The sequence below is a fragment of the Capricornis sumatraensis genome, chromosome 19, assembly GCF_032405125.1.
Source record: "Capricornis sumatraensis isolate serow.1 chromosome 19, serow.2, whole genome shotgun sequence".
Classification (NCBI taxonomy): Eukaryota; Metazoa; Chordata; class Mammalia; order Artiodactyla; family Bovidae; genus Capricornis; species Capricornis sumatraensis.
This window is the reverse complement of record NC_091087.1, coordinates 36,072,398-36,093,171: the sequence shown is the minus strand read 5'-3', so window position 1 is coordinate 36,093,171 and position 20,774 is coordinate 36,072,398. Positions and strand designations below refer to the sequence as shown.

Sequence of the window (20,774 nt, the reverse complement as noted above, 5' to 3'; positions counted from 1 at the left end):
GTTTTCTCCTTTGATTCTGTCAATTTTTGCTATTTTGGGGTTCAGCTGTTATGCACACAAGTGCTTCCCTTTTTAAAAATATATTGGTATTTACTTTTTTTTAATGTCTCTTTCTTTTTGGCTGTGCTGAGTCTTCATTGCTGCACCCTGGGGCTTTCTCTAGTTGCGGGCTTCTCATTGTGGTGGCTTCTCTTGTTGTGGAGCACAGGCTCTAGGGCACTGGGGATTCAGTACTTGTAGCTTCCAGGCTCTAGAGCAGGAGCTCAACAGTTGCCCAGTAGCACGTGGGCTCTTCCTGGAGAGGGATCCAACCTGTGTCTCCTGCATTGGTAGGCAGATTCTTTACCCCTGAGCCAGCAGGGAAGCCACACAGGCGTTTCTTAAATGTTATGTTTTATTGATGGATTGACCTGTTTGTTAGTATAAAATGTTCTTTGTTTCTAGGAACAATTTATAGCTGAAAGTCTAGTTTGTCTGGTATTAGTATAGCCACTTTTTTTTTTCTTTTTACATGGTATATGTCTATTCTTTTACTTTCAACCAATTTGTGACTTTAAAGTGTCTCATAGACGGTATATAGTTGGATTGTGTTTTTAGATATATTTTGTCAATCTCTGTCTTTTGATTGGAGTATTTAGTATGTTTACATTTAATGAAATTACTGAGAAGGCAGGATTATGACTGCCATTTTGCTATTTGTTCTTATATATGTCTTTTTGTTCGTCTTTTTCCTTATTATTGCCTTCTTTTGTGCTGTATATTTTCTACTGTAGTATTTTAATTTCTTTGTTGTTTCTTTTACTATATTTTAAAGAGTCATTTTTAATGGTTGTGTTGGGGATTGCAATTAACTTAAAATAATCTAGGTAGAATTAATACTAGCTTAATTGCAGTAGTACACCAAAATTAAGCTCCAGTTGTGCTCATTCTCTCTCTTCTCCTTTGTGCTTTTAGTATTGTTATCATTCCAATTACATATAAGTACATATATATAAATGCACAGTTTATTTAACTTATACTCAGAGTACATCATGTGAAATGGCAGGTTGGATGGATCACAAGCTGGAATCAAGATTTCTGGGAAAAATATTAACAACCTCAGATACGTAGATGATACCACTCTAATGGGAGAAAGTGAAGAGGAACTAAAGAGCCTCTTGATGAGGGTGAGAGTGAAAAAACTGGCTTAAAACTCAACATTCAGAAAACTAAGATCATAGCATCTGGTCCCATCACTTCATGCCAAATAGAAGGGGAAACAGTGGAAGCAGGGACAGTTTATTTTCTTCTTTTTATGCCTTCAATATTCTGGTAGGTAACTTACAACTCTTCCTTTGCCTTCACTTTCTCCTGGCTCGGAACCTCTAAGTTAACATGAAGTGAGAGATTAGGGCCTTCTCAGATATTTCGAGAGTGTGCACAGTCTTGCACTGTGCATGGCATTCTGGATTCCCAGGAATATGTCAGAGTTAGCTTTCAAGGCACCCTATGGACTCTCATTTCCCATTTTTGCTTTCATTTTTTGGTTAACCTCTTGTTAGCCCCAAGTGGTTTTACTCACCTCAGGCAGCTGTGATGTTAAACAACTGCTGTTGATTGCTTTTGACAAATGCCCTAGAGATAAGACTGTTTGCACAGAGTGAATTCTGAAGCAGGTCAAAAAAAGACAAGCCCTGTGAATGGAGCTGCCAACAGGTCAAATAATGACAACTCTCTAGGGATGGGGTTTTAGGAATATCTAAATCCATTCTTCCCATCCAGTGGCTGCGAGTCTACTGGGTTTCAAAGCTACTATTGTTATGAGGCTATTAGTTGCCAAGGCTACCACAGAACAAGATAGGAGGGGTTGGGAATTGGGCAAGTTACAGTGCCATCAGGGTCACTGTTCCTATCACGCTTCAGTCATTTTTATTGAAAAACAATCTTTGGATGGTTGGAAGACTTTGGTTAATGTCCGGAGTTCTGAAAAGGTTGATTTGACCATTTAAGCCGGTATTCTGTTTTTTTTACAGAGAATCAGATTTTTCTGCCATTCTGGAAGTGCTTCTGCCAGATTTATTTTTATCTCTCTTTATCCTGAATAGATCCCCTCAACCTCCAGTTCTCTAAATCCTTGATAGTGCAGAATTTTCATCAAATATCTTCCATCTTACATTTATATCAAATATCTTACAACAATATAGCAGGGTGGTACAGAAGACCGAGCACATGTAAGAAGTGGTAAATAGATAAGTCTGATGTCTGATGTCTTTTCAAAGGTCTTCTCCCTAGTATGTACATTTGAAGTGTGAAAGATCTTCCAATCCCTCATTCTATGTGATAGCTAAAACCTCTGAATAAACAAAAGTGAAATAGATTCAGACCTAGTTTTCTACCAAAGTGGCTGTGAAATTAAGAGCCTAAACTAGGAGATTGTTTTGTTCTAATTTTCCTCTGTGCTAATTATTTTGGAAATGAAGCATTTAAGCAGAGGTTCATGAGGGACACACAGCAGAGAGAGTGGGATGACATTTGATCATTCTGCCCAGTGGGTGAACTTGCTATCTGTGCTCTTCATATACACAGACAGACATACACAGACTGCTTCCAGGCAGTCCTTGCTTTGAGGGTTCAGATATGCCTGAAGTCAGCTACCAGAGTTTAATTCAATAATACCAGCAGATCAATGATATGGTTCAAATTTCAGTTATCATGGCATACTGTGAGCAAACGTGTCTAGTACCAGCTCATCTAGTACCAAGTTGACACTGGCATTTTCGTCCAGAAATCACTCCACAACAGGTGCATCATGGCCAGAGAGCAACTGAAGCAGTTCTTCAGAGGTTTCAGTATTTGGTCTCTGAACATTTTTTTTTTAAAATTAACTTTTACTGAATTTACTTTACAATGTTATGATAGTTTCTATTGTACAGCCACACAAGTACATTTATTTCCGCTTTTTTGGACTTTCTTCCCTTTCAGGTCACCACAGTGCATTAAGTAGAGTTCCCTGTGCTGTACAATATGTTCTCATTACTTACCTGTTTTAGACATAGAAGTAAGCCTTTCTTCTGGGCTTCCCTCCTGGCTCACAGGGTAAAGAATCTGCCTGCAATGCAGGAGACCTGGCTTCAATCCCTGGGTTGGGAAGATCCCCTGGAGGAGGGCATGGCAACCTACTCCAGTATTCTTGCCTGGGAAATCCCATGAACAAAGGAGACTGGCAGACTACAGTCCATGCGGTGGCAAACAGTCAAACAGATTAAGTAAATAAGCACAGTGTGTATATAACAGTCCTAGTCTCCTAACTCAACCCACCCTCCTCCCCTTGGTATCCATACATTTTTCTCTACCTCTGCATCTCTCTTCCTGCCCTGCATGTAGGTTCACCTGTACCATTTTCCTAGATTCCACATGTGCCTTAATACATGATATTTTTCTCTTTCTTGCATACTTCACTCTGAATGACACTCTCTAGGTTCATCCAGGTACAAATTTTGAGCATTTTTAAGCTCAGACACTGTCAGCAAAGTGTGTCATTGTGTTGCCTCCTTTTCTCCTAGTGATAAACCCACACAGCCGTGTTAAAAGAACACCCAACCTCCATCCACCATCTGCCCCTACCCGCCCCACAAGCAAAAAACAAAAATAAGTACCTGAAAGATAGAATTGGGCGACAAAGATGGAAGTGCAGCAAAGAAACAAAAAAATGATAAAGGTGGAAATGACATGAAATATGCACGGAATGTAACTGGAGTTATTAAAAAAAAAGGCAACTGTGGGAATGCTGACCTCGACACCTTTCCAAAGATGCCAGATTTGCCCCCAGGGGAATGCACGAATGAAAAGTTGAAGAAAGAGGCTTGGATAAAAGGACTGTAGGTCCCAGAGGACAGACGAGGCATTCAAGGCACTGTCACGGGGAACGCCCAGAGGATAACGTGTTGAAAGTGATACAAACAGGACATTCTGCCAAGACACGGAAAAGATGCTCTCTCTGCACAAAACAACACGTCCACGAGAAGACAAGACCCGTTCAAGCCACTCCTGTTAAGCTTTTCCTGCACAGAAAGAAAACAGTTCAAGTCTTCGTGTGTGTGATGGTTTACAGTATAAGCAGTGATTAGCTTTGCTATTTTTCTCATTTCCCTTCACTTCCCTAACCATCAGTGAAGAGTTAGGAATGTTTCGTGGAATAGTGCTAGTTTTCCTCACATACGATGACTTCAGGGTCCTGTCCGCCGCCGACGAGGCCGGCTTGTGTGCACACGCACCACCCATACGTACAGCATACAGACAGGCGTGCAGTTTACACAGCGAGTGTCCACACACTGCAAGGTGGAGCCCAAGTCACGGCGACAGCTACTGGGGGAGATTATAAATGCAGAATAGTCCTTCTCCTCTCTGGATGGTTTTGATTGGGCTTCTGCGGGAGGCGGTGGGGAGTGAGCTCCCGCCAAGAGCTGAGGGGAACGAGGCCGCAGAAAGGGGGCGGTGCGGTGCAGGGAAGGAGCGGGGCACTGCGGGGAGGGGGCGAGGCCGCGGGGGCAGTGCGGGGAGAGAGCGAGGGGTGGGGCGGTGCGGGAAGCTGGGGGCGGTGCGGGGGCTGGGTTCGCCCGCCGCTCGGTACCACAGCCCTGCCAGCTGGCCGCCCGGAGGCGCGCGGGCGCCGCGGGCCGGTGCGCGGCGCGGAGGCGGCGGTGGGGCGCGGGCCACGCACGGCGGCGGCGGCGGCGGCGGCGGGAGCGGCGGGCACGCACGCACGCGGGCGCGGGGCGGCACGCACGGCCAGACGCACGGCGGCGGCGGCGGCAGGGGGCGCGAGCGGCGGGCGCGGTGGCGGCGGCGGATGGCCCAGGTCTGACTTATGCGGCGCCTGGAGGGGCTGTGCCTGCGGCGGCGGCGGCGGCGGGGCCCTGGCCGCGAGCGGAGCGGGGACAAGATGAAGTACCAGAAGTACCTGACGGTGCTGCAGATGGCCATCGGCGTCACGCCGTCCAACCGCGGCAGCCTGCTGCCGCTCAAGAGGAGGCTGTGGTGAGGGCGGGGGCCGGCGCGCGCGGGCGGGGGGCGCGCTCGTCCGCTCGGGGACCCCCGGCGTGCGCGACCGGGCGGGGCCCGGACCGCGGCAGACGGATGGAAAGTCCAGCAGCTCTCGCGCTGCGTTTCCTGCGGCGCCTCCCATCCATCGGCTGCAGGTCGGGGTCATCATCGGTGGAGGGGGGCGGTGCTCCCACCTGAAAGCCGGTAGAGAAAGGTGTCCAGGATCACCCGGAGCCGTGCACACACGGGATCATCCGTCGGATTGTATCCCGTTTTGTTAGCATGTAAACATGTCACAAGAATCCCTGTGGTCACCCTGGTGTTCCATCCACTTGAGAACTGGATGCCTGGTTCTGTCACAAGGGAAACGGTTCAGTAAAAAGGATGATGATGTAGAAAAAAGGTGTGATGATCATGGGATTCGGTGGTCATTTCAGTTAAAAAATGCGTGCTCAATACAGTCCCATAGAGTTTGATTCAATTCAATTGAACATAGTCCAGTTTAATTTGAAGGTGATAGAGAAAGGAAAAGAGGCTGCTTTTAGGCAGTGTAGAAAACTAATATCAGCTTTGTGAAACAAAATGGAATAACCATCCAAAGAACATAAAAATTGAGCGGTCAGGAAAAAAAGAAGAGCTTAGAAAAGCAGTCCCAATAGTGGAGAATTTTGAAGGTAAGACCAAAATACATGAGCAGCGAAGTTCACATTTCCGCTGTGCCGCTTTCTGTGTGTAGACAAGTTACTGGAGAGTCTGTTTTTTTCTGTAAAATGGAAATGATACTCTCTACCTCGTGGGGTCGTGGGGGAATGAACTGCCATGGTCAGTGCATAGTGCCACTCTCCCCAGCTGCATAGTAGGTGCTGAGTGAATATTACTGTCTTTCTTCCCGTGAAACCCCCTCCCCCGCCCCCAGCTGTTCGGAAAAAGAGAAGTTTATTTTTGCAAAAGGTATTTTAATTTGAAGAACAGCAAGTGACAACACCTGGAAGACTAGGCTGGTAAAAATCGGCAGTCACTGAATTAAGAAATGTCCATGGAAGATTTTAGCATATTTATCAACAATATGTCATTATTCTGAAGTGACAAGCAGTAACGTTTGAAGATGACTTTCCAGATGGATGGGTTACAGAAAGAGAGAAAACAAAGCCAAAGTTGGCACCGACAGTCTTACCCTCAACTCAGCTTTCCTCCTGAATGCTTACCAGTATGGAACATGCCCCATATTTTATCTCTCTTCCCACCCCCCACCCCCCACCATGTAAGTAGCATGGGGCCAGGGCATTTGTCTGTTTAGTTGATTACTAAATTCCCTACAACTAGTTTCCAGTACAAATAGATTCTCAGAAGATGTGTGTTTGTTGAATTGGTGAATTCTTAATAATGTGTAACTGGGAAAGAAAGTTGAGGGAATTTTTTTTACAGCTGTTCTGAGTGGCTTGCAGGACCTTAGTTCGCTGACCAGGGACTGAACCCAGGCCCTCAGCAGTGAAAGCACAGAATCTACTCACTGGACCCTCTGGAAAGTCCCAAGGAAATTTTCTTGATGTTACATTTAAAAACCAAGATGTGGATACAGTGTTTGAGGAGCTGTTCCGCATGAATATTAGCAGCGAGTGGTCACAAGGTCAGGAAACTAGGTTTATTCCTTTTCATCAGTGGAGTACTGCTTCTGAAACTGCTGTCCCAAGTATACAGTTTGTGAAGACAGAACAAAGAAAATGAAATCCAGGTAATGTTTGTACTCTGAGATTCATGTTTGAGGCAGGCAGTGACCTGGGACCAACATTAAAAACCATCTTATGAAGAGACAGCCTGAAAAAAGGAGATTTTGTTGAGCTTTCCCCAGTCTTAAATGAGCATTTGAGAATTTCTATCTAATGTTAAGTGGATTTGCGAATGTTCATCTAGTTTCTCCAGTGGCAAAGTGAAGAGCACGCTCTATGAAACTCTGGAGTGGGTGGTACTTTTGAACACAGATGCATAATCTTTTATTAAGTTGGAGAATATTGTGCCGTCTGATTCCTCTGTCTCATGTCTTATGGAATTCATTTTCTAGGTAACATTTTATTTTCTAGGTGACATTTTGTTTTGCTTGTTTTGCCAATGTCCTCACAACTGCATATGGAGAATTGGAGATGAAAGGCAAAAGCACTGTTATTGTCTGGATGTGTGAATGAGTTCTGACCTCAGAGTGGTGAGTGGGAAACTAGTATTAGACATCGACAGTGCATTCAGACCTTGGGATGCACCAGTTTGTGTCTGTTTATGAAATGTGACGTCATAGCATGGTCGTTGATCATGGCTTGTGTGAAGCTTTATGTGAGGACGTTTAGAAAGATATGTATGCTCCCTGCATTCCTCTGTCTTAACTCTTACAGTCTGTGTGGGAAGACTGCTAGCTCACAAAGCTTATGCCTGTCCAAGTAAAGCTTAGGCTTGAGGGGGCCAATGCTTTGGTCCCACTCTGCTCTCTGGTCTGGCCATTTGAGCACATCTGCTTTCCTCTCTGCAGTGTCCTTCTGTCCTTCTGATTGGCTCTGCACATCCTTAAAGGAGTACACACTTGCAGACACTTCTACATGGAACCTGAAGGGGACACACTCCACTGCGTCAGTGGAGCCTGCAGGAGCCTACTTCTTGAGGGTCCTTCTCCAAGAAGTTTAGTACATGGAAGTGTTTGCAGTGTTTGGTTCTGAATCATTACTGTTCACAAAGCTGGAACTCAGGCTTGTTACCTGAAGGAGACACGGGTTCGTGCGGCTGCTGCCTGCCCTAGGGCCTCCAGTGAATGGTCAGTGATGGACAGAAGCCACAGAGCACAGTGCTTCCTAGAGACTGTAGCAAATCGCCAAAAGCAACGGAAGTTTATTTTCTCCCAGTTCTGGGCCCAGAGTCTGAAGTCAGTGTTGGCGGGGCTGCGCTCCCCGAATACCCTGGGGAGAAGCCTTCCTGTCACCCCTTGTGTCTGTGGCTCCAGGGCTCGTCTGTGGGACACACCTCTTCAGTCTGTCTCTGGCCCTTCATGTGGTCTTCCCTGTGTGTCTTGTCTTCTCATCTGTCTCTTATGAGAACACCTGTCGTCAGAGTTAGGTGGTCAGTGACCTCTGCAAAGACCCTTTCTCTAGCCAGGGTCACATTCATGCGGTTAGGGGGTGTGGGGCAGGGAGGGGCAAGGCTCAGTCCAGCACAGGAACCACACCTGCTCAGCAGGTGTGAGGCCCAGAGAGTTGTTACTCCTGTCTGTTTTAGATGAAATGTGAAAAGTATTTTCATAATAAGTTTATTGTTGTCAGGGTTTTGATTTTTGCATTGAGTGCTTTCAGGAGCATTTACATGGATCTTAGGGGAAAAGAGTGTCATCATTTTCTTATATTTCTAAGTCTGTTTCTCCCTGTTGAGACTGTAATTATTGTAGGTCACATAGTATCCATTCAACCACTGAAGTTGTCGTCTCATAATCAGATTTTGAAAGTAAGAAGAGCTGCCGTTCACTGAGCTTGCTCCCTGCTGGGCCCTGCATCTCTCTGGAGGTGGGGGCTGTGTCTCCCCCAGTTTTACAAATGAGAGCATTGGCCTGTCCAGAGTCACACCTCAGCTTTATGCCCGTTCTTAGGATTTAAAATCACGTTTGAGCAAGGATATGCAGGTCTGGAAAGAGAGATGGACTGAAGACAGGAACCAAAGGGCAGGAACATGTCTTACATGATATTGTTTCTCCCAGGTGGCCCATGGCCCCTTCATGGCTCACAGAGGTCCCTGATGGGATAGGACCATATCCAGGTCCTCCCTTGGTTTCTTTCCTTAAAAAAAAAATTATTTATTTGGCTGCAGTGGGTCTTAGTTGCAAGATATGAACTCTTAGTTGTGCCTTTAATTCCCCAATCAGGGATGGAACCCATGCCCCTACATTGGGAGTGTGGAGTCGTAGCCACTGGACTACCAAGGATGTCTCCTTGGTTTCTTTAATGAGCAAATTATAGGCAGTGACACACATTATTGTTTATAAGTACAACTAAGGGCCATTTAATACAAACTTTTTCAGTGATCTGAGAAACTTGATGCTGGGAAAGATTGAGGGCAGGAGGAGAAGGCGACAACAGAGGATGAGATGGTTAGATAACATCAGTGACTCAATAGGCATGAGCTTGAGCAAACCCCAGGAGATAGGAGGAGGGGTGATCCTCCATGAAGGATGGAGGATCCTGGAATGCTGCAGTCTGGGGTCCCAAACAGTTGGACATGTCTTAGCAACTGAATGACAACAGCAATTCAGTGAGTGAGTAAGGTTTCTGAAGTCTGATGCTCTTAAACAAAAACTAGCATTTTACTAGCATTTAGTGAAGAACCCTTCCACAGTACCCAGTGTCCTTCTGAAGTCAGCTGCCTGCTGTGCTTGGCAGTGCCTCAAGGCTCCTGTTCTCACACCCACATTCGGGGAAGGGTGCCTTGTTAACTCATCCATGTTAGGTTGACTTGGTTGAAGCCATCAGTTGCTGACATTTTAGAATTAGTATATTGTAGAAGCATTGTTTTATCCTGATGGAACTGCTTTGTTTTTACTATCTCGATTGTTTTTGCCCAATTCTGTGTTACTGTTGAATACTTTTCCACTGGAAGTTAGCAGTGGGAGTGGCAGATGAGCTTGGGTATTATTTGTCTTAAGTGAACTGCAATCAGTAGTGGTCGTGAGCCAAATCTCCTGTGTTATAACAAAATGAGAGAGTGGACCCCGAGTTTCTGCCTTTTAAGCCTATCAGCCAAATGAAAACATGACCCCGTTAGAGAAGTTATGAAGGGAATGGAGAGAGGCAGACATTTTCCCCCCAATTGCCCTCTAGGGATGATTCAGTAGAATTAAGAATTAGGAAAAGAAAAACTTCCTTTTAAACCAAGTGTTGATTTTTCCAGAGTTGAAGGGAAAGCACTCCAGAGTTGAAGGGTGCTTACAGCTCAGTTCTTGACTTTACTTCCCTGTCATCAGAGTCCATGCTCCTGATATTCAGGGAGTCATCTCCAGAGTCTGAGGCATTCAGGTCAGGCTGGGTGAGAGGGGTGCCTTGGGCGACAGAGGTGCTGTCGTCTCCACATTAGGAGCACTGTGGACAGGGCTTCCCTCCTGAGCTTTGGATGCACCTCAGTGTTCTTGTGTGTGTTTGCATGTCCAACATAGAACTATCAGACACACATATTTCCACATATATTGTTGTTTGTTGTTCAGTTGCTAAGTCATGTCCAACTCTTTGCAACCCTATGGACTGCAGACTTCAGGCTTCCCTGTCCTTTAGTAACTCCCAGAGTTTGCTCAAACGCACATCCTTTGAGTTGGTGATGCCATCTGGCCATCTCGTCCTCTGTTGTGCCCTTCTCCTCCTGCTCTCAATCTTTCCCAGCATCAGGGTCGTTTCCAATGAATCAGCTCTTCTCATCAGGTGGCCGAAGTATTGGAGCTTCAGCTTCATCATCAGTCCTCCCAATGAGTATTCAGGGTTGATTTCCTCTAGGATTGACTGGTTTGATCTCCTTGCTGTCCAAGGGATTCTCAAGAGTCTTTTCCAGCATCACAGTTCAAAAGCATCGTCTTTGGTGCTCAGCCTTTTTTATGGTCCAACTCTCACATCCATATGTGACTATATCTAGAATTAATTCTCAGAAAAAACATTAAAATGAAAGAGAAGCAACATCTTAAATTATCTTATATCATCTCAAGGCTCCTCCTACTTAAATAAGTATAAATATTCTACATATTTATCTGGACCTGTTTATCCCTTTTCTTCATCCCCCACTAGAGAAAGTAGGGCCGTGACCGAACAATGTGCTTGTTAGTGGTTGGTCTCTTAGCTTCGCAAAGATCTGGTCTGAGCTGTGAAGTCACTGAGATTTCTCCCCAGGAGCTGGTTCAGTCCTGGGATAAGACCTTCTCCTCCTGCTGAATGTGTGGGTAGGTGGGTTCTGCCTGACCCAGTATTCCCCTGGTGGATGCCAGCTCAGCCCTCCTGGTTATTGAAGATTTTTATTGTGATCCTGATACATTTTTTGGCTCTTAGTCATTTTCAAAATTTGGTGGACACAAAGTCTTACTGAAGATTTTAGGTTTTAGGCTTTTAGTTTGGAAAAAAGGAAATTGGTGATGCATCTCTAAGTCAGATGAAGAAAGGCTTTTGAAAATATTCTTCTGTCAAAAAAATTTGTATTCCATTTGTATTAATTTCTAATATTATCATACCACCTAACCAGGGCTGTCAACATGAAGTGAGAGAGAGGAAATAAAGAGAATTCAAGACTTGTATATATATTTCTTTTAATTGGAATATAGTTGCTTTATGATTTTGTGTTGGTTTCTGCTGTGCAACACAGTGGATCAGCTCTACCCCCTCCGTCTTGGACCTCCCACCGCACCCCCCTCGCACTCCTCTCGGTCATCACAGAACACGAGCTGAGCTCTTACTGCACAGCACTCTCCCACTGGCTACTGCTTCACATATGGTAGATGTCACTGCTGCTGTCTAAAGTTGTCCCACTCTCCCTTTCCCCTGCTGTGTCTACAAGTTCATTCCTTATGTCTGCATCTCTATTCCTGCCCTGCAGATAGATTTGGCAGTACCCTTATTCCAGATTCCATGCATATGCATTAATGTATGATATTTGTTTTTCTCTTTCTGACTTCACTTGGTATGACAAATTCTAGGTTCATCCGCATCACTACACATGACTCAGTTCCATTCCTTTTCATGGGTGAGCTGTATTCCATTGTATACAGGTACCACATCTTCTTTATCCATTCCTCTATTGGGGGACATTCAGGTTGCCTCTGTGTCCTGGCTGTTGTAAACAGTCCTGCAGTGGACATTGGGGTACATGTGCCTTTTTGAATTATGATTTTCTCAGGGTATATGTCTAGGAGAGGTATTGCTGAATCATATAGTAGCTCTATTTTTAGTTTTCTAAGAAACCTCCACGCTGTTCTCCATAGCAGCTGTACCAATTTACTTTTTCATCAGCGGGGCAAGAGGGTTCCCTTTCTCCACACCCTAAGACTTGTATTGTGCCATTCAGTTTCTCTTTACCATATGCCCTCTTCTGGAGCACAGTTCTTCACTGTGTTCATGGAAGCTCTTCCCTGCAGAAAGGAGAACAAAACTGTTCAAGGGGCTGCTCTTTGTATTGAGAATCGTGAAAAGGACATCAGCAAGATTTTACTCTAGGAGGTGACTTGAAAGGTGTCCTCACTGGAACCCAATGAAATAACAAAAATATAAATGAAAAAAGCTGCAGCATTAATAATAACAGTCTGCGTAAACAATGAAGAATACCATCAGTGGACCAGCATTTTTGAGGGATCTCTGAGAAGTAGAGAAGTAGCTGAAGCTCCAGTAGTTTAGCCACCTGATGGGAAAAGCTGACTCACTGGAAAAGACCCTGAGGCTGGGAAAGATTGAGGGCAGAAGGGGGCGAGAGAGGATGAGATGGTTGGGTAACATCACTGACTCAATGGATATGAATTTGAGCAAACTCTGGGAGATAGTGAAGGACAGAGGAGGAGCACAGTGTGCTGCAGTCCTGGGGGTTGCAAAGAGTTGGACATGACTTAGCAACTGAGCAACAACAACAACTGAGGAGTAGTTAGTAGGCAGGAGTAGTTCTGTAGAGAGAACAGCCTCGCTGAAACCATTGTCCGGAAAATGTGCAGAAGATTGCTGCGAAGTTGAGGGTGGACGGCTTAAGGCAGCTTCAAGGACTGGAAGGAGCTGAGGGCGTGGGAGTTCATCAGATACGATCGCTCGTCCTCACTGAGATGTGATGCTAAGGGGACAGCCATGGTGCTTTCTCACTGTGGCGGTACTGTGGGCACTGGGGCTGGACCGGAGATGGTCACTGCGTGCCCTGACCCAGAAGAGATACCGCCTCACACGCCTTCTGGCAGTGTGTCCTGTCTGCCAAAGCTGCTGCAGGCAGGCCTGGTGAGCGCTTCTGTGGGGATACAGTTCTCCAGTGGAGTTAAGAGTTCTCTGGTGGTGATAGATGTAGACTGTACAGATTACACAGAAGTTGGGAAAAGCCAGTCTTTAGAGACTTACTAGGAGAAGGCAATGCACCCCACTCCAGTACTCTTGCCTGGAAAATCACATGGACGGAGGAGCCTGGTGGGCTGCAGTCCATGGGGTCGCTAACAGTTGGACATGACTGAGTGACTTCCTTTCACTTTTCACTTTCATGCATTGGAGAAGGAAATGACAACCCACTCCAGTGTTCTTGCCTGGAGAATCCCAGGGACGGGGGAGCCTGGTGGGCTGCTGTCTATGGGGTCACACAGAGTCAGACATGACTGAAGTGACTTAGCAGCAGCAGCAGAGACTTACTTAGCATCATCAACAGGCAGAGAAACTGTTTAGTCTCTGAAGGAAAAGAAAACATTGGATCTACGTGTTTTTCAGAAAGATACAGGAGAGAATTCTGTTAATAAAAACATACTGGACTCTAGAAATGTAAAATTTACTCATTAAAGAAAGAATGGACAAATTGACAGAACTGAAAAGCAGATTAGAAATCTGGAGGAATAAGCTGAAGAGTCACAAAAGAGTTCCTAAAACTATTGCTTTTTGGTTTGATAGCACTTCCCTGGTGGCTCAGACGGTAAAGCGTGGCCTACAATGTGGGAGACCCAGCTTCAATCCCTGGGATGGGAAGATCCCCTGGAGAAGGAAATGGCAACCCACTCCAGTACTCGTGCCTGGAGAATCCCATGGACGGAGGAGCCTGATAGGCTGTAGTCCATGGGGTCACCAAGAGTTGGACATGACTGAGCAACTTCACTTTCATAGTCGCTTAATTGGAGCTGCTTTTTTCTTCTTTTTTGGAGCAAACATTTGAAACCTAAACTGAATGCCCATCACAGGAAAATGTTTAAATAAATAATGGTACACATTTACTATGAAGTGAGGCTTCCCTCATAGCTAAGTGGTAAAGAATCTGCCTGCAACGCAGGAGACTCAGGTTTGGTCCCTGGATTGGCACTTTCCCCCGGATGAAGAAAAGGCAACCCACTCCAGTATTCTTACCTGGAGAATCCCCATGGACAGAGGAGCTGGTGGGCTACAGTCCATGGGGTTGCAAGGAGTTGGACACAACTTAGTGGCTAAACAGCAATGACAGTGCTGTGGTTAACCATTAAAAAAGAATGAAATAGATCTTTATGGTTATTATGGGAAGAGTGTCAAGATAGGTAATTAAGTGAAAAATATAAGATACAAGGCAATATAAACAGTTTGGTTCCTTAAAATTTTCAAAAGGAGATTAAAACATACATAGATAAATGTGATCATTTGAGAGGTTTTCCAGAAAACTGTGGGTAATGATTGTCCTTAAGAAAAAGGATGGAGATTTGGCATGAGGGTGATAAGGGAGGACTTTTTTTTTCCTTTTTTTGATGTGTGCCTCTCCATGCCGGATACTGGATCTTAGTTCCCCAACCAGGGATTGAACTCGCACCCCCGCAGTAGAAACTTGGAGTCCTAACTGCTGGACCTCCAGGGAAGCACCAGGCTTTTATTTGTCATTTTTGTGTCTTTCTGTACTGTTCAAATATTCTAACTGTGTGGATGGAGTACTTTTAAACTGTTCAGTTCAGTCGCTCAGTCATGTCCAACTCTTTGCGATTCCCTGTCCATCACCATCTCCCGGAGTCCACCCAAACCCAGGTCCATTGTGTTGGTGATGCCATCCAACCATCTCATCCTCTGTCGTCCCCTTCTCTTCCTGCCTTCAATCTTTCCCAGCATCAGGGTCTTTTCAAATGAGTCAGCTCTTTGCATCAGGTGGCCAAAGTATTGGAGTTTCAGCTTCAACATCAGTCCTTCCGATGAACACCCAGGACTGATCTTCAGGATGGACTGATTGGATCTCCTTGCAGTCCAAGGGACTCTCAAGAGTCTTCTCCAACACCACAGTTCAAAAGCATCAATTCTTCGGCGCTCAGCTTTCTTTATATTCCAACTCTCACATCCATACATGACCACTGGAAAAACCAAAGCCTTGACCTTTGTTGGCAAAGTAATGTCTCTGCTTTTTAATATGCTGTCTAGGTTAGTCATAACTTTCCTTCCAAAGAGTAAGTGTCTTTTAATTTCATGGCTGCAGTCACCATCTTGAGTGATTCTGGAGCCCAGAAAAATAAAGTCAGCCATTGTTTCCACTGTTTCCCCATCTATTTGCCATCAAGTGATGGGACCAGATGCCATGATCTTCACTTTCTGAATGTTGAGCTTTAAGCCAACTTTTTCACCCTCCTCTTTCACTTTCATCGAGAGGCTCTTTAGTTCTTCTTCACTTTCTGCCATAAGGGTGGTGTCATCTGCATATCTGAGGTTATTGATACTTCTCCCGACAATCTTGATTCCAGCTTGTGCTTCCTCCAGCCCACTGTAGGTGTAGCTAAACAAGTCTCTTTTATGGTATTTACTCCTATCTTATTGTTATTAAGTTCAATTTGTTTTGCTAGTAGTCATCCTTGTGTCCTTTTCAAGCAGTAGCAGACATAGCTTATCCTTTTCAGAAAACATTTTATTTTTTTAAGGTTTTTTTTTCAATGTGGACCATTTGTAGTCTTTATTGAATTTCTTACAATATTACTTATGTTTTGTGTTTTGATTTTTGGGCCGAGAGGCATATGGAATCTTAGTTCCACAACCAGGTATTGAACTCGGCCTTTCCAGTGGAAGCACGGAGTCATAAAGGCTGGGCCCCCAGAGAAGTCCCAGAAAACAACATTTTAAATATCAAAAGTTAAATATGGTGTGAAGGTTGATAAATTCATGAACATGAAATGTATTACAAATAGAAGCTCTGAGCATAAAATAAGAATGCTGTTCTTCCCAGACCACACTTACAAATCAGTCTCATTACTTTATAATCTTTATTATCACTAAGACCATAATCCACTGAGCAGTTTCCTCCCAGATTCCCAAGGCATCTTGTTTAGGACTGCCACCAGCAGTGGCACAGACATGGGCGAACACATGGCAGTCTGGAGTGTGTGTTTGTATGTGTGAACACATAGCCCAGTGTGTGTTCTGTAGATGGTTTGGTTCATGTGCCGTTTCTTATCTGTATTTTCTTAGTTCATAGTAATACTGAATTAAGTGTCAGCTGTCATGGTTAGATTTTTAAAGGCTATTTTCATGCTTAACAAAGCCTCCTGAACAGTGTCTGTGTTAGTGCACATGATGGCTGGTGCACTGTTGTGCCAGGCGCCCAGCTGAGCACTTGATGAATAATGACCCCAGGGAACAGCACTTCTCGGTCACCTAGGAAACTTCAGTCCAGTCTTGACTGCTTCTCTGATGGTCACAGAACTGACCCTCAGTGGATCCTATATTGTAATATTTGAACTGTCACTAGAGATCTCTAAACTCACAAAATGCTGAGAAATATCTAGAAAGGTGCCTGATAGAAGGCAGCTCCACTGTGATTCTTAGCTCTCCAGCTGGGAAAGGATGGCTTTTCCACAGCTGTTCTCGAGTAAATGTCTACCTTGTACTGAGAAATGTGCTCCTCTGCGAGCCTGTCGTCTCAAGTGCTTTCCTCTTCTTGCAGGGTAACGCCGTCCTCTGAAAACCCCAGTGGTGCTACTTCTAGTGTCAGCCAAGGAAAGCCTTCTTTAAGACGAATTAAAGGGAGACTGCACAGGAGCAAGAGCCTCGATAGCATCGATTTCTGTGAACTCACTGTGAGTGGATGGTTTAAGACTTTTCTTCCTTTTCAAAGCATATGAAAAAATTGAATTTTACAAAATTTCATTAAAAAGCAACAAGGCTTATTTTGTGTTAAGCATTTTTCAGTAAAAACTGGTTTACCCAGCAAGTTACCAACTAGTGTAACTTCCTTAACCAGTACCCATAGATACATTTATGATAAGTGGTTCATAATGATGATTCTGGTTCACAGACCAAGATAAAGATGTGTTTCCTGAACTCTACAATAAAAACTGAATTAAGGTCAGTGGATGAAGTGAATTTCTTGGAAAATCACAAATCCGCATGTTAATGTAGGTACAGACCTAAGTATTTGATGAACCCCAAACACCCAACTTCCTGGTAGTTCTGGAAAATAGAGGTACCCTCATATTATTATGTTAGGACAGATCCTGGTTCAGTTAATGGTGGTGTTTTCTTTTCGTACTTGGTGGTTAACATTAGTGGTCTTTTTCCACCAGGCAAGGTAACAGGTTTTCACAAGGCATATGGTAAATTCGTGATGTCTTTAGAGAGCACCACCACGTTCAGGCCCCATTGTCCCTTCCTGTTCATTATGTTGTCCTGGTCTAGAAGAGCTGCTTAATGCCGTAAAGGAAACACTAGGGTTTTCTCTATGAGAAAACCAGCTGTGAGATTTTTTTCATATGTATGTGCTGTAGGATTCATTGGCAAATTAATGGATGTTTGGGATGTTTAGACTAGTTATGTTAATTTCTCCCCTTTTTGAGCTCTGAGAAATTCAGAATTATGAAAATACCACTGACCATTACTGTTTCAAAAGGCAGTTAGAAAGTATAGAAGTAAAGCCTGTCTTTTTTGAGGATACAATTGCAACATCTTTGAACTATAATTGATGAAAACAAAAGTTTTAGTAATAGTGGATGTTTTGGGTTTTTTTTTCTTCATTTTCCAACATCTTCATTAGAATAATTTTACCCAACTATTTTACTTAAAAGTACACTTGACCATGTCAGACCTAAGAAGGTGAAATGTGACCTATCAGAAGATGTTCGAACAATAACTGAAAAAGGTAAAAAGATGGTAAATTCTTGCTGAACAGACCTACCAGAGTGACAGAGGAAAATAGAAGTCTGTCTAAAGTAAAGTGAACTGAGAAACAAATTTTAATTATTTGTTAATTCAAATTTGAGAATAATATACAAATGAGAGTTGAAATTCCATCACATTATTTTATATGATGTTAAATGTTATCATTATTACTATTACTGAAACGTAATCAGCTAACTGATTAATTTGGCATGTCATAAAGTATGCTTATTTGCTTAAACAATTTTTTGTGGTTGGGGAAGATGTTAAATTTTTCTGGAATGTGACAGGAGAAAAGCTTAACTTCATATAAGGTTAACTTCAGTTTCTCAGATAATAGATTATTTCATCTGTGAGGAAAAGTTGGTGAATAGAATTATCTTTTCATTGTCATGATCATGTTTATAAATTATTGATGGTAGATTTCCTGTCTCATTCTGTGTCTGAATGAGCTGATTTGGCTGAAGTTAGTTTACAGTCCAAGCATGGGAAAAATAGCACTGGCCGGGTGCAGACTTAGTTTATTTCTTTGTGATGCTCGCTCTTGTTTGACATCTCAAAAGTGAAACGTTTTAGCATCTCTCTGGGGAAAGATTCTGACATGGAGGTTCAAGGAGAGCTATAGCTGAGTTCAGGAAAGTGGATTCTGGGGAGGAGCCGTGGGTACTGGTATGGGATGTACTTGGCCCCACACACTGTCCTGGCTCTGACTTTGGTGTTCTACTTTCTGAAGAGTGCATTGAAAGGCCACGTTCTGACAATTCATCTACTTGTCAGTGATGGGAATGTATTAATGAAATGTAATTACCACAATCAGTTTGCATTTTTTGCAATTTGATTTTCTGTCTCAGGTTTTTGCAGTTACAGTTGGGGCAGCAATTTTGTATTTTGTTGTTAAACATTTTTAGATTGTCAGAAATTTTTACAATGAACATGTAACATTTTTAGCAAAACAATGAACTGATGATTTTCTGAACAATAAAATAATAGAACACTCTCCCAGCTTGGGTATTCCCACTTTCTACCACAAGCTGCAGTCAGATAATACTGTAGTATCCAGAAGATATAAGGACATGAAGTATTTTTGGCTTGGGGCTGAAAAAGGACTTTATACCCCCACTTTCAAATTTTATCTTTTTTGTTTTTAAAGGAGTGTTACACTTTTAAAAAACAGTTTAGAAAAGGATTTCATGAGAGGCAAAAGGTATTTAGATTTGATTCTCTAATGCAATTGGCTCTATCATATAATTGTGGAGAACCGGATTTTAAAACCTTTGCCACAAAGTCTAATGGGCAGATGCTCCTTGGGAAAGGGTCCACAGTGACTTCCAATGGGACAGGAGAATACACCCTCACTCTCGTCAGGATATAGCTCAGCCATTGCAGGACTCTCTTTAGAGATGTTCTTCTAGTTCAAGCAGACTGGAAAATTTTGTCATACTGTATGCTAATTTTTAAATTGTAAAAATTCTTATTAACTCTATGGCTTCCTTTGTCTGCCACAGTAAACAGAGAGCCTTAAAATCGAAAGACTAAAACTTAGTTCATGGTCTGAGTTCATGGTCATGAACTAAAACTTCGTTCATGTGGATATATATCAAATTTGTGTGACCAGCAGAGGCGCATGCAGTATTTTTACACTTTGCTTTTAACTTTGCCTGAGAAAAAACGCAATCTTTATTGATTTTGGGAGAACTTGGCAAGTGGAGCAGCAGGTCCACTTGCCCTGGTGTCAGGGTCCTGATTTCTGGCTGAGAGGCCTCAAGTTCCAACTGAAACCATTGGCTTTGGTTCTGGCGTCAGAGCAATGCCGTTTCACCCCTGGGGAGAGGTGATTGTTTCAGCTTTCTCTGTGGGGATTTAATGAGATGGTCTTTCCAGTTCATTTGGTAAACCCTGCAGCATCACTGATTGACATCCCAATTTCCTGAGGGGACTGGAATCCATCCAGTCTGCCGAGGTCTTCAGACAGCTCCCAGGGATGTTGGTACAGTTTTCTCAGGCGAGACTTGGAATGGATGAATCTGTTATGAAGGTGTGTTACACCTAGAAAACCTGAGCCATTCTGCAACACTTTCATGTGTAAAATGCTATATAAACGACATGACAAGTTCCTTTTCTCCCTTGGGGTGATGGAGTGATGTATTGATAATTGATATGAAGAAGAGAAGTCTTGAGATCTAGGTAATTGTGTTTCTGTTCTTAGCTCTTCCATGTCACTGTAGTGTCCTTGCCATCAACTTTAGAGCCATCGAGTTGCCTTTTCACTTCTGTCCCTTCCTCCCTCTCAGATCCTGAAGTGTATTGTCAAAGAATCTTAAGTAATACTTTAAAAATTCAACAGACTGCTTGGAATTTGATGGCTTTTCTTAATTATTCCTCCCCCCTAAAACAGGAGCCAGCTGGGTGGGACTCCTTCCATTTGGGAAGCTGTTCTGAACATGAACTTAAGGAATTTATTTCCTGCTTTGTGGGTGTAAACCTTGATTGTTCATTTCTCCTTCTTCCGACAGAGAAGTACTACAAAAAGTCTGCACAATAAATGGAAACAGTGAACTAAGTAAAAACTTATGTCTCTGTTCACTTAGCCTTGAGTGAAGGGTTCAGTCATCACTGAGAACCCTTAGGCAAAATGATACATGTTTCAAACCCTTCCAGGGAGTATTTGTCCTGAAGCAGGAAAATATGTGAAGATATTGCTTGGAGTGTTACATTTTGGGGCCAGTAAGTCACATTTCACTGCTGCATGAATAGTAGTTCTCTGGTCTTGTAATGATCAGCAGTTTTCACATTTGAAAAGAAACATTTTCTCCTGGTAAAGGGGCATCTGTGTAGGCTCTTGGAGGATCTATGTACCCCTGTGGGAATTTCAGTGACAAAATTTTCTCCTTCTTCCCTTCCCCACGACCTCCTCCTGTGAGATGTGCAGCATGCTGAGGCCTGATTTAAAAC

General features: G+C 43.6%; 1 protein-coding gene across 2 annotated transcripts in view; it reads left to right on the top strand.

Moving 5' to 3' along the window:
* Positions 1–4,846: 4,846 nt before the first annotated feature.
* Positions 4,847–20,774, top strand: part of TJP1 (tight junction protein 1) — a 259,849-nt gene continuing 243,921 nt past the window's right edge. For both annotated transcript variants that reach the window (XM_068991334.1, XM_068991333.1), the window contains exons 1-2: positions 4,847–5,016; positions 16,615–16,747. In XM_068991334.1, the coding sequence (XP_068847435.1) occupies positions 4,847–5,016; positions 16,615–16,747 (303 nt within the window). The remainder of the gene's footprint in view (positions 5,017–16,614; positions 16,748–20,774) is intronic.